General features: G+C 39.2%; 1 protein-coding gene across 1 annotated transcript in view; it reads right to left on the reverse strand.

Moving 5' to 3' along the window:
- Positions 1–14,589, reverse strand: part of PKD1L3 (polycystin 1 like 3, transient receptor potential channel interacting) — a 42,644-nt gene that overhangs the window by 26,248 nt on the left and 1,807 nt on the right. Inside the window, exons 3-16 of the mRNA XM_075160728.1 lie at positions 11,874–12,059; positions 11,004–11,114; positions 10,432–10,579; positions 8,542–8,771; positions 7,499–7,903; positions 6,291–6,389; positions 5,519–5,568; positions 4,284–4,401; positions 3,441–3,648; positions 2,587–2,707; positions 2,185–2,326; positions 1,494–1,694; positions 1,131–1,276; positions 458–652 (exon numbers count right to left, since the gene is read on the reverse strand). Coding sequence (XP_075016829.1) covers positions 458–652; positions 1,131–1,276; positions 1,494–1,694; positions 2,185–2,326; positions 2,587–2,707; positions 3,441–3,648; positions 4,284–4,401; positions 5,519–5,568; positions 6,291–6,389; positions 7,499–7,903; positions 8,542–8,771; positions 10,432–10,579; positions 11,004–11,114; positions 11,874–12,059 — 2,360 coding nt within the window. The remainder of the gene's footprint in view (positions 1–457; positions 653–1,130; positions 1,277–1,493; positions 1,695–2,184; positions 2,327–2,586; positions 2,708–3,440; positions 3,649–4,283; positions 4,402–5,518; positions 5,569–6,290; positions 6,390–7,498; positions 7,904–8,541; positions 8,772–10,431; positions 10,580–11,003; positions 11,115–11,873; positions 12,060–14,589) is intronic.

Consider the following 14,589-nt stretch of genomic DNA (forward strand, 5'->3'; position numbering starts at 1 on the left):
GAGGCTCTCAAAGCACTGTACAAATATAAGCTTATAACTGAAACATAAGCTGGTAGCTGAAAGAAACAAACTAAAATTACCTGCCATCTAGTACTTTTTGGGAAAATTAGGTAGGATATTTCTCCCGCAGGAGAGGCCATTTTATTAATATTTAAATTGTTTGTGGAAAATCAAGTGGATTTGAAGTTTAAAAAGATGATCCAAATTAGTTAAGTTAATGCAATAACAGTTGAGAATGAATTCTTTTACCGATGGATGATAAAACAAATTATTTACATGGGCAAATAGTGAAAAATAGCTGAAACCTGTGCCAAACACTGAGACAGATACTAGAAACTTGAAACCTCCATTGATTTCAGGTGGTGATATATGAGCTTGTTGTTACTTAAAGCTGTCAGAGAATATGAGGAGTCCATTCTGTTGCATTGTACTGCAAGAAAACAAGTGTCTGGCTGACCTCTTTTCGTGTGTCCATCTGTAAAGATATGTTAAAGCTTTCCTCTTGGGTCTCCTGATTAAGGACTGATATCACTGACTTATACAGCTGGAAAAGACTCATGCTGTTGTTCCCAGCTTTTAGGATGGTGTTTGCCTTCTCAGATACAATAGCCTGCAGGGTCAGGTTCCCATCGATCACATCTGCGTGTCCAACCTGATGAAGAAATCAGATACGCTCTTAACGTTGCTAATGCTGTTATAATTATCTTTGAACAGCTTCCACGATCATCTTATTGACAGCCTAGCTAGGGTGGGACAGAAAACTTTGTGTTCCCCGTTTTTAATGTTTTATTTTTAGTGGCCTGATAAGGATCTTCTTACTGGGGCACTGGGGCAGAAGCAGGAGTTTTCTGGGGCCTACATAGAGTAACTCCAGGCTCACTAAATACAGCTTATGCGGCCCAATGTCCAAATAGATCATCTTTCAAACTTCTATCCTAGAAAAAGGACAGTGGAGGATTCTTTTGGCTACCTTGAGTCCACAGAGAATAGTCTCTGTTAGATAGAAAAATGGTGATTATGGCACATTCGGAGGGAAGTAATAAGTATAAAATGGGAAGAAGCTTCAAAAGTGAATCGCAGGTTAGGTATCAAATCGAGAGATCTTGAAATAAAGTAATTCTTCTGTGTACCTTCACCGAAGCATTAGTTTGAACTGTAACACCATAGCTGTTGCTAACAGTAATTGTCATATGTAAAATGAAATTATTTTCCTTTTCTCCAAGTGGAAGATAAACTGGGAAGAGTTCAGGATCCGGGCCACAGTGCAGGAGAGAATCTGAAACAGGAAAGAGGGGGTCACCTACCAGACACCACACAGACACCCCCTGTTCTCTAAGAACAGGGGACTCTGGGCTTGCTCTGTGTAGGCCTGGTTGACTCAGTATCTCTGGGGAGCAGAAGCTGGTTGTGCCTTTGCTCTTGTTAGCAACAGTAACAGTGCTTGCCAGAAACACGGAGAAGCAGCTAGCCAAACAGTTCACCTCAGGACTTACTTGATTTCAGGTAGAAGCAGTATGTGAGCTGCCTGTTATGACTGGATTGGCATGAATCCGCCAAGCAAGGAGCGCTGCAGGAGACTCTGAACGTGGTGAGCACTGATCCCTGCTTGGGAGACACCGCACAGCTGGGGATCTCGGGCGGAGGCACGGTGCTGACAAGGTACGTTTCCTCCCCGTAGCCATGCTGAGTCATTGCTGGGAGTGGAGGGAGCAGAACGTCAGCAATAATCATGCCCTGGCAGCGCTGATCTTCAGACATTAATCTTGCCTACCCTAGCAATGATGCTGTTTGTTCAGGCACCAGAAATGTCCGGGTGGGCCTAATCAGAAATGAAATCCTGCTACTGAATAAGCCATAAGAGGAAAAGAACACGGTAGTGCTTGCATTATTTGATCAAAGCTGTATTATTTGATCAAGTATTTAGCATAACTTCATTTCCAGATGGGCCTTAACAAAGTTATTAACAGCTTGGAGTAAGATAACTGAATTTGTCCTGCTGTGCAACAGCCCAGAACAAACTTAACTCTCAATTATTTTAAAGAACCCACATATAAAGTAACAGCTCTCAACTTGTGGAATGATTTAACTTATTTGTCAGCAATACTATATGTGTGTAACGTCAGTGTGATGTCATGATGGCAGAAACTATCTCAATAGAGTCTGAAAAACCCTGCTTGCCCCTACCTGTTACTTTAATCTGAAAAGCTTCTCCCTGTGTCTGCAAGAAGGAGCTGTTAATTTTCAACATGGATGTGTTGCTTTGAAGCAAATTCAAAGAGTTCTGCCGGAAACCAGTCAGGCCACAGGCTAGAGGGAGGGGCGTAGACTGGAAAATCAGACAGAAAAGAAAACATGACAGTAGAGGCTCTTTGCTGTGTTTTCTGTTGTGATTTATCAGGAGCAGGGTGGCAGTTTGGTGCCCCTCATTATAACCCCTCCCAAACCTGGCAACCCCTTGTCTCAGTCTTCACTATTATTTCCAAAGCGTCCATTTGACAAAGTATCACTCTGAGCCACGTGCCGTTCCCTTAGGATGGATGTTTATTTTTGTGTGTGCAGTATTTCTGACAAATCTGATGCTCTCACCTTGGTTTGGAATGTGTTATCTAAATACCAGTTATAACATATGGCCTGGGAGTCCTTCTGTCCAGAGACACTCAGAACAACATCATCACTAGCATTCACGGGCTTGCAGTTTGCTTCACACCTGTAAAGAATTAAGATGGTAGTTACAAGTAGTAACTGTATGAGATGTCATAGCCCTTGATGTTGATTGTTTTACTCTCGTTTGATGAAAATCTGCAAAAGCCCTGCAATATGAGATAGGTGACACATGACTCACAAATAGCGAAATACTTAATTTTAAAGCAAGAGATTTAGGAACCTTCATCTCCATTTTCAACATGACTGAGGCCCAGAACCCACAAACTATTTATGTTGCAAAACTGATTCAGGCTCTCAAATGAAGCCTGCCTCTATTTAAGCTCCTGAAATTATTGTATTAACAGATCATTGAAATGCCACTGCTCTTTAATGAGGCACTAGACTTTTGAAGAACCGATTTTTTAAAGCAATAATGTGTATCTGGGTGTCTAGTGGGAATTTCAGACATATCTTATGTTTTTTACTCTCATTGTTTCAATGAGGTTTGCATATGGAAATCTCCAACATTGGAAGGATGTAGTGGGGTCAAAAACCCGGAATGATTTTGGGAAGAAAATTATTCAGTTTATAAAAGGGTTATGTCCAGAAATGTGGACTGGTTGCTAGAAAATGCAGCAAGACCCATTTTGTCTGTAATTCCTATGATGGTAAGGTATAAATAGATTTACAACAATAAGTACTTTATCAGTTTATTATCATTATTATTGAAAACTGTGGCCTTGCACTATGTTCGTGTAATAACATTAACCAGTGAATACTATGGTTTAAAAACAGACCTGATTTCTAGCTGCAGTTCTTGTTTTGCAGTCACATAGAGACATTGCTCGTCCTGCCTCTCTTCATTGCCATGGTTTCGGACTGTAACCCTGACAGTCACTGCTGACTTTGGAGGAGGAAGGCAGGAAGGTGGGATTTGCACCTCAGTTTGGTTGGTTAGGATTATCTGTTGCTGCACACATTCGTTCCACTCAGGCCAGCAAGCTCCTGCAAAACGTTTCCTTTGTAATTAGAATAGTCATAACATCCCAGGTCTCTTGTAAAGGACTTTCCTGCCAAAGCTTTTCAAAGAGCTTTATAGCGCAAACAAGTTTCCTGAACCCAATTTAAAGAGTGGGTAATAAAAGTTCAGAGTACAGACTGACTTCTTCAAAGCAATGTACGAGGCCAGGGATAAATATGGGGACAGAACACAGATGTCCTGAATCTAAATCCAGTTTCAACCATAAATGTTTTTGCATCATATTTGATGCTAATTATTTCTGTTTTATTGAGACACATGTACCCTGCAAATGTCTAACTATGTAAGTCACAGGGGATTATTTCTTGGCTATGAGGGTGAGGGCTTATGACGGGCAGATCTTGAAAGGTTGAAACCTAGGAGTAGCCACCTTTGGGAAAAGAAAAAAACTGAGTACTATGCCATATTATATACCATAATTAGTTCAGTATTAAAACCAGGGTAAGGTAGAAGGATATTGTTCACGTACAGTGAGTGGCAAACTTTAAAGCCAGAGAGTAAACAATCCTTTAGTCAGATTTTCATCACTTGATCTGACATGACAGTGAGTTTTTTACTTGTCAAATAGAAGTTGGTGGAAAAGTTCAGGAAATGCACATACCACAGGACCAGAGAAAACTGGAATTATTGTTGTTGTCTGGCCAGCCAAGTGTAACGGTTGTGAAAGGATCCACATGGCGACTCGGTTTAATATATATTTTGTTTTCTCTTTTGTGATCCTAAATAATAAGTAAATGTATCAGTTAGGACAGGAGCATGTATAAACACATACATATCTTGCTTCTTTATAATGAAAAAGGTCTGAAAGTTTAGACCCTAAATCACTGAATGCAGATCTGTTGTTTAAATGATCTTTCCCGAATCAGTGGTAGTATGGAAGTAGAAGCTATAGGAGTAGAAGCAGATGGCATAGAGAAATTGTGTGGCAAAATACTCCCAAAGTCATAGGTAGTATAGGAGCCCAGCTCACATTTTCAAAACTAATGCAGGTACTTAGGAAACTAATTCCCATTAATTTTCCACTTCTGGACCAAGACTTTTAACCCTGGGATAACCATTTGTCTTCTAGTACATCTTCTAGTACCTTCCTTTTTTATCTGAATTGCATACAGGTAGCTGAATTTGTCTTTCTGTGCAATAAACTGTGATAAACTTAGTTTTGAATTAGATTTATATTCCTCTGATGCAATATATTCTTACAGGCAATCTGTAAAGCATGATGTTTTTTTGTGAAGCAGCACGTCTCCTATAGCAGACATCTGTCTGCCAGTGTTATAGTTAAAAACTAGACCTTTAAGATGATAACAAAATAGTATATCTGGCAATTTTATTCTTTAAATTTGTGCAGGTGCTAGCAATTGGTGTGTCATTAGTTTCTCAGTTTGCCATAAACTGGAAATTTCTTCTTTGCAAAGTAACTTAAACATTTCAATACAGAAGCAGGAAACACTAAGAAACAATATACAAATATATTAAACTCTGCTTGAAGGATAGTCCCTCAAAGAGAGGTTTCCATTAGTCATGTAGATAATTTTAAAATTCATCTAAGCACATGTCAACTTCCAAAACTGAATAATTGTGAAAAGTTCATTTTCTCTAATCCTGTAATTGTTACTTGCAGGCTTTTACGAACTGTAGATTGAATGCCTGTAAACACATTTGTCTCAGAGACTTTTGGTGTAGATTTTATGTTAAACCATATGGGGCACAGAAAATCTAGTCCATAATCTAGTATGCTACAAATACTTCTTTTCAATATCTTATGCAGCACTTTTACTGATAAGAAAAAATTCTAAGCATTTCAATTTTAAAGAAAGATCCTTAAATAATACTTACATTTGTCTTTTGGGTATTTGTTTTGGAGCTGCCTTCTTCCTTAGCAGAATCTGTTTAATACAAAAAAGAGCAGAATATTTTAGTGCTACCTGTAAAGCTTTCAGAGATCCTTACTGAATATGACTTAAATACACAGGATTTGACTACTGACAGTCTGAAGGATAGGGCTGTAAGAATCAGACTTTAGAACTGTGATAAACAGTCTAGTTACAATAGGTAAAATTGTAACAACAAGCTAGTCACGTACTATAAAAATGATCCTGATTCTTCAAACATAATGGTGTAAATCAAAATAAATTCACAGAAGATGATGGAGTTTCATCAATGTACAACGAAAAAATGAGGGAAAGCACTGGAAAAGTCTCAATAGGATTAGTACTATTAGTACTATTCCTGGTAATAAAACAATCTGCTTTTGTAAATGTGAGGATGAGCCATCTAGAAGCATTTACTGACAGCAATTTATGAGACTGCTGTGATGCAAATATTTCTTGGTTTCAGAGCTATGTCCCGAGCCATAAACTTCGCTAATTATTTCTAGGACAAATAGCAAATGTGCAATGTGTAACATATACAGAGTGATGCTAATTTATGACTACTTCAAAGGCAGGGAATCTGCCTTCATCAGGAAGAAGCCTCCACAAAAGTTTTCAGCACTGTTGCTGGAAGGAAAGCAATTACTAGATGCAAACCATAAACACTCCATGAAATGCTCTGATTGCAAAAAGACACTTAATGGTCAAAACCAGCACTGTCAGATTAATGCAATTACCTTCTTTATGAGAACCGTTTGCCAACATAGTGATGAACCCAAGATCTAGACTCATGTTTGAGAAGGCATTCATGGCCACCACTTTCACGAGGAAAGCACCTAGAGAAGACAAACGGCCGGTTAAGAATAGCAGTGGGACCAGTCCATCATGTTTGGGATATAAAATCCAATTAGTAAAGAAAATCCCATTATTTTCTGTTAAGAGCTTTGGGGTTTTTCTGATGAGTTTTCACTGCTGAAAGGCTTTTCAAGGAATGTTCTTCCCCTTATCTCAGCTTCTTAATAACTCAGCTGCCTTTGTCCTAGCACTTGCAATGCTATTCTTTGTCAGCTGGCTATGATATTACCACACAGGAAACCAGAGGTGTGCTAATACTGGAGTCCAAATTAGTTTAGGCATCTTGAGAAACTAGCTGTCTTGTTTGAAAATTTCTGCCTGGAGGGAAGGGATGTTCAAATGGGTATAGGGAGACCCAATAAAACTTTTAATATTGAATAATTTTAAAACATAAAATGAAATCATAATTAGCTTCTAGTGTTCCAGCTTTGGCATGGGATTTGAATAGTTCATTAGAGGAGGAAACGTTTTTACCTTCTGCCACTGAATTAACTCTTAAAGACAATCTCTCTAATCCCACATTTTAAAGGCTTTGATTTCTTAATAATGGAAAGAAAAAATTACTAAAAAGCTTATTCATACATAAGTCCAACAAAAATTACGTGTTGGACACTGACGCACAGAATAGCTCCCCTTTTCTTTGTCATCTCTACTGAGAACTCCTCAGATGATTATTAATTAATGCAGCGTAAAATGCAGAGGAGTGTAAACTTCAAAAGTTACACATACGAACAAACAGGAAGAAAACACTTTGTGATTCAGGAAAATGTCATCATTTGTACTTGAATCAGATCGTGTAATGAAAAAATAAACCCTGGTTCACTATGTCTTTTTTATTGCAAAAATCAGGTGAAGCCTTGCTTTCAGTCTCTGTAGGGAGAACCTATTGGCCAGTTCAATTTTTTTAGCTCGCTTACAAATCAATAAGACGGTGCTGTTCATACTGTTCTGCAGACCAAGTTTAAGCAGCCAGAAAAGCTACCAAATTCAGCTGTACGTTATTGTCCCCTATCCCAGGGTGCTGTTTATGTGAACTCCTCTACTTAGCTGTGAGTGTCTTAGAAATACAGAAGATGTCAGCATGCTGTACCTTCAGAGTGCACGGGAATGATGTACATTCGAGGTTCCCCATGAGGGCCGTCTTCTTTGTAAGAGTGAGTTTCATTAGAACCAATCACCTCAAACTTCAGCTTATCTGGGGCACCATGAGACACAGAGACATTTATCTCCAAATTCTCCCCCGGCTGCAGAGTGTGAGAAGCTAATGCAGCCTGAAGACCAGATACTGGCTCAATTAAGTGAACAGCAATGCTCTCAGAGATCTCCGATGCAGTTGTGTTGCTGGATGCTCGGATTTTCAGCTGATGTATCCCTGGGCCTAGCAGCTCTTGAGAGGCACTGTCGAGTGTCAGATTGTGAGGGACAATTCCTTCCTTTGCACTGGATTCAGCGAGTGTCATGTTATCTGCTAATATAATGTAGGTCACTCCGTTGCCTGCAAAAAGATAGTTCAAAACTTCTCACAGCTTGCATAATAGGCCGTCCAATTCTAGCTGCTTTGTGCAGCATTCAGGTATTTATAAAGGAGTCATAAGAACACTGCAGCAATGCAGGCTTTTGTGCCCCTCTAGGCTCCCTATGGAAGTCTATCATGTGTTTTCTGTTGGGAATGTTAGGGCAGTCAAGAGAATTCAAACATACGCTACTGAATTTTATTTTTTAAGCATATATGTGGATTCCAGAAACTTGAAGTGAGAACAAAATACACATCAGCAAATGTGACCGGCTCAGCGTGAAATCCTCTTACCCTCAATCAGAGAAGCATTTCTGTGGATTCCTAACTTCGAATATGGAAATATTCCTACTGGCTTCATTTAGATTCATGTGACTAAAATTATGTCAGCTTTGTGTAGAGGAAAAAGGTTTTATACTTATGTTTGAGGTGGTGTAATAGCTCTGAGAAAGAACCCCTCCAATGGAGCTGAGAGCATTCAGTTGCAGGAATGCAACAATTAGAGGGAAAGCATTCACTAAAAAGAAGTATTGTTTTGCATAATGAAGATCCTGCTTCTATCCCATGGGTAGCATAATATTTAGCCTGCCATTTAAACCATGCAGGGTAATTACTCTCACCTCCATTGAGTCCAACTTGAATCCACAACAACTCCCCATACAGTGTACGGCAGTGAGAGCTGTTCCCAGATTCGTACTGGCTGTAGCACCCAGTAATGCTTAGTTGATCCATTTTATCCTGAACAGTCACCCGCTTCTGTGCCGTCACGTGCCATTCGCTGGTGGTACATTCCACAAAAACAGTAAATTCTCCAGGAGATGAATATCTATATGTGACATTGCTGAGCAGTCTAGAATAGAAATAAAACTTGCTTGTTGTGGAAGACTGTCCTGGGAAGTCCTTAGCCTTACGTGATAACAGTGGTCACCGTTCCCAAATTTCTGACCTGACTGAGCTGTAATCCCTCGTTTATTTACATAGAATTTTTAGGGTTGAAGATTGTTCCGTTGTTCCAGCTATGGTGTCATTAAGGATGTATATCGGGGTGGTCATTCTCAAAGCATATCTATAAGGATGGATACATTTTGCTGTAAAGTAGGTAGATTACAGTTCAATAACATGTGGCATTAGATTTGGTCTATGTCTTGTTGACTTTGAGCACAGACTTGTGACTATGCACATTAGAACATGTAACGGTGCCCTCAATTTCTCTAATCTTGGTTTTACTCCCAATTTACCATCTCTTAGATATATCATTGGAAGCTGAGACTTCTCAGCATTTTGTCAGAGTACTCCCTTGCTCTTTTGGGTTTTTTAATGTGCAGCTGCTTCTATACTTGCTCATGCTGACAAAAATGTCCCTTCGCTCCTGGGTCTGGTGCAGCTCCAGTCGCGATAGTAATAGGAGATGAATGGATACGAAGAAGTCTGCGGTAGCTGCTATTATTACTAACAAGCGTAGGGAGATGGTGAAAAGAACCGAAGGATATCCTTCTTGAATGACATACACCATGGAAGGCAATTAAGTAATATTCCTGACACTATTCTCTCTGAACTATTTATATTCTTATCATGATACCACCTAGCAAATGCAAACAAAGATCAGGTCATATAATTCTTGACAATGCATATTTTTCATTAGCTGTTTTAATGAAAAAAAAAAGGTTTCATTCTAACTGGACTTCAAAAAAATGCCAATGACAAGACCAGATCAGAAAAAGCAATCCCTATAAGAGTGGGTATCAAACTGGACGCAGAAAACAGATGAGCATGACTGCGAGCCATTTAGTAGGTAGGTAAAAGGGCTTTCCATAAAAACAGCCAGCCTCTGCTTACAGCTAGCAAATATATTTCACTTAAGGGTTCCCTATCAAAGATTTTTTTTCAAGTACTTTACAGCTACGGGCCTGTGTCTGTAGCTCTGAAAGAATGTCTACTACTTCTAGTATGTTACTAGACTTTCTGGTTTTCATTCTTCTATTCTTATTTTTCTAGTTGACTCAAGTAGGATTCCATTAGTAGACAAATACATTTCTAGAACCATTCTCTATCATTCCTAGCACTAGGACAAAATGTGATTTTTAAATCCAACAGAAAAATGTTTGATCCTATAAGGACACAATTTTTATGCAATTAAAATAAAAGAAAAACTCCAGAATGCCATGTTATAAAAAAATACTCTTTAAACTTAAGAAAATAATGCTTATCTGTTTCTTTGGCAATTACTGACGTGTTTTCAGTAATTTTGTGTGCTTAGGTTCTGGAATAAATTCCCTTAATAAGAAATAGGAATCATATTAAGCAGAAGAAAGACTGTGGTTGGCAGCTTGACATAAAATTTTGTATTAATTTCAGAACAAGTTTCTGCAGAATCCAAGTGTCTTGTATGTATTGTCTATTATTAATCTAGTTGATTTTTAACATCTCATTTAAGACACTTGAAGCATTCAATAAAATGCAAGCAGTGAAATTTACTGGTTGTCTGATGATACATGAAAGATATATCTTACGTTAGAGGGTAGTAAGGATCAATAGTGTGGCCATCTCCAGTGCTAATGATACAGGAAAGGTTGCCAGAGTATGGAGAAAGCAGCCAGTTCAAACTGACGGTGATACTTTCAAAGACAAAGCATGTATCTGTTACAATGAGCTGCAGACCTGTAAAACATAATGACAGACTTCATTGCCATTGTTTGTCTACATTTCTTACATAATTCAATTAATTTTCATGTATTGAGAGCAGGCCTTCTCCAAAACAGAGTTGGTACTGCTGCTAATTTGAGTGCATTAGTGGTGTGAGAGGGAGCTGATTCTTTTTCTCACCTAGTGGTCAAGATTCTTGTTGGAACATAATTTCATTTAAGTGTGTTTTATGTGTCTGAATTTCCTGGCTTTGTATCCTATCAAAAGCCTTCAGTGAGGACAGGGAAGCTACATTTTTGTGCCTGTTTTTAGTGGTCACCACTCTTCCAGGTTCTTCCCCGAGGATGGAGCAGTGATTTTTAAGATAAATATCAATGGTCACAGTGTTACAGCAAAGAGCAGAACAGGCTTTTGGTGTTGACAGCCCCCTCCCACTTACCTTCCTTGCAGTGGTATTGAATAGACAAATAGCTTCCGGAAGCTGGACAAGGATCTCCAAAGAAAGTGCCATCCGCTGCCACCTGGCAGGCCTGAAGACCATGACACTGGCCTGGAAAGAAGGATCGTTTTGTATGAACTAGTGGGTTTTGTCTTTGACTGTCATAACACCTCAGATGAGAGATGATTACAGAAACAAAAAGGGGTGGGGGAGCAATATCATCTCACTGATTTCTAGACAAACTCCCACATCACTTTGACTTTAGTGCGTTGCTTATTGCCTGGTATTCCTTAGCACCGATCCACTTTATTGGAATAAAGCTGAATTAGGGTAAAAAAAAAAGAAGTTACGTGTTTTGTTTAATTTTGGCTGGAAGCCCAACGAATCACCACAGGGAGAGGCCATAGTCACTGTTTAGTCTGGCAAGCAGCGGAGCCCTGTAGCTCCAGCAGGCTGTGTACTCGACACACGGCAGGCAGCAGCAGATCCCTCCCGCCCTCCTGTCCCCATGGGTGCCAGCCTTTTCACCCCTCCTGGTTTGGAGTTAGGTTTGTATGGACGTGTTCTCTTCCATCTCTGTCAAACCTAGGGTCTCCCACTGGTGTGCCCACACATTTTCTTCACACAGTGAGAGGAACCCTTGTCCTCCATTTGCTCCCCCTCTCCTTCTCTGAATCTCTGCTCCTCGCAATCCCTCAGCCTCCTGTGGGAACCTCGTCCATGTCACAGTTCTCTGTGATTCCCTTCATTCTAGGAATGATCCACTTTCCTATTCACTAACTCTACTGAAATTCAAGATAAAATATTTTAGGGACCAGGAACTTTGGCACATACTCTATGCTTCTGACAAGCAATGCCATAAGATGCTACCTGCTACTTCGTCTTTGACGCTGATCCAGCTACAGTCTTCATCTGCATCATACTGGAGAGGAGTCTCTGATACACAGTAGTGAGGCGTCTTCCGTCCATAGAAGCTCTCTCCAATTTGAATAACTTCTCCTGATCCACATTGTACAGTGGCATTGTAATGGTCACAAGCAATGCTCTGGCCAGATTCTAATAGGAGAAAAAAAGTTAGATTTAACTTCTTGAATTTCTGAAAAATCCTGCTACAATTCTCCTGCATATCCATTTTTTTTTGTTTCTCTTTCTTCCCTCTTCTCCCTTTTAAGCTAAACAATTAAGAAAATGGGAAAAAAAAAACAAAGAATAAAATATTTTTGCTTTTTTAAAATCCAAAAGAATAGATTTGTGGTCTTTACTGCCTTAAAAAAAAATTGAGAACATTTTTAATAAACAAAAATATTTTAATTTAAAAAATAAACATATGTTTGTGGAAAACACTTAGCATTTGTTTGACCTGCAGCACTGGAAGGTTTATAGTTACTCCTTACTTCCGAAAGAGCCTTGTGGCAGTGTATGATTTGCATGATATTCAGATAATTGCTCTGGAGAATAGTTTGCATATTAAGTATGGGACCTGATCCCATTTCTGCTACAGAGACACCTTTGTTCCTGTGTGATATTTGAGTGACTTCATTCAGCAGGACTGCTCAAATGAGTAAGGTCATATCACTAAATGCGTACACCTCATTCTTTGATTAATCTAGGACAGTTAATTATCTTTCAGAATTCTTAGTATCCTGTAGTAATCAGGATACTTAATACCCTGAAGAGGAGGATGCGAAAGACTGCTCTCATATGGGAGTGTTGCAAAAGAATGTTTTTGTTTCAGCTGTCTCAGGTTTAAATACATTGTCCGTCAGTTGCTGTTTTGATCATTCCCCTTAAGTACCTTGATTAACAGTGCCAATGTGTGCACACTGCAGTAATTGTGTGCTATTGTTATTTAAAGGCTAAATCTAAGCCTGGCTGTAACTATAGCAACATGATCAGTTTACAGATTAGAGCTCTCTAAATAAGCTTGAAAAATAATTTGCTGTTAAATTCTAATACGGACTATCATCTCATGCATTTTTTTGTTCTTTACTTTGTATAGAGTTCCCATAGTATTTGCTGTCTCAGCAACTTTTACATGGAAATATGTACAGAATCTCGTTTGTGTTCCTATGTACAAACCCTGGTTCAATACATATATTTTGACTACAATGAATTGCTAACCTACAGAGCACCAGATGGTAGAATAGAAATAATAAGAAACAATAACAAGGAAAGTTTTTACGTGCATTGAGAAACACAAATAATGCTGGGATAGATGACCAAAGAAAGGGTGAAGGCAGAACACTGTCTGGTTAGTTGTTTGTACATGTATACCTATCTCAGATGATCAAGTAGATAAGGTATCAGTTTCATCTGAAGTTTCAAACTCAATGTGAACCCAGCCTCACAGTAGCTGTGTATGAAGGTGTTAAGTATCACTATGCCCATTTTACACAGAGACAAACTTAAGCACTGTCAGGTTGTGGGAACATCCAAACATTCAACACCCAGGGAAACTAATGAAAATACTGCCCCTGTTTCTTTGAGATATTAGATCTAACTCCTTGCATGCAAAGTTGGTAAAAGAGGAGTCTATTATTGAAATATGTGTGTGTGTTAATGGAAATGAGCTGTAGATACTGAAAACACTATAATTGCCTCAACCTGTTTTCGGTTTCCTGGGTAATGGAATGATGGATGTAGTGTAGGACATTGTTGCTCAATAATGCAAAGACTCTTTGAATTTAATGGGCTTTAAATCAGATCCTATGGTAACAGTTGATAGCTTCCTTACAAACAGACAGTTGTCTACCAAGGCTGTAATGGAAAAATAATTTTAGTCTGTTTTTGCAAGGAAAATAAGCTTAAGGGATTGTGCTGCCTGCCAATTTCCTCTCCCCCAATCATTTTTAATGTTAGTCATCTTCAGCCAAATTTGATGTACAGATATAAACCTCAAAACACCCTAAAATTTCTTGAAAATCAATAGGTAGGTAGAAGAGAAAGAGCTACATCAGTGCCTCTATTACGAGTAGGGATTATAACCCAATGTTCATCTATCTGTTCCACGATGTGGGGTTCTACTGGCCAGCACGTACAGCTGGAGCTCTGAGGCAGCTGCAGAACTGCTAAGGGAGGGAGCTGAGGGAGAGAAAAGTGTTTGCAGAGGTGGGACGTGCTGGGGATACGGGAATGAACTGGGAGTGCTGAGGAGGAGGGTAGGGAGGGGATGTGGAACAGAAAATCAGGACAGGAAACAAAACTTTTATTAGTTTTGCTGATTGTGGAATGACTTGTTCATTATGTCAGAAATAGTCCAGTACTGGACCAGGGCAGGAGCACTGCTAGGGCTTGCGGTCACCTGTACCTGCATACTGGATTTGAAGACTTTTTATATATTAGTGAGCTTATAGCCAGACTGTCCTTCCAGTGCTTTTGACCTTAGTTCTAGTTACAGTTTAAAATGCTTGGCTTACGTGCGAAGTGTGAGGAACACGAATTCCCCTCATATCTATATGTTGACTGGGACGATATTGCCAGCATTCCTTTCCAGGACTGTTTGTTCCAAGTCACAATTTAAGGGACACAATGTCTATAGATTTTCTGTCTGAGCACTAAAATGCCACCAGGAACTACAGGTTCCTCT

This window comes from Calonectris borealis, chromosome 12, assembly GCF_964195595.1.
Source record: "Calonectris borealis chromosome 12, bCalBor7.hap1.2, whole genome shotgun sequence".
Classification (NCBI taxonomy): Eukaryota; Metazoa; Chordata; class Aves; order Procellariiformes; family Procellariidae; genus Calonectris; species Calonectris borealis.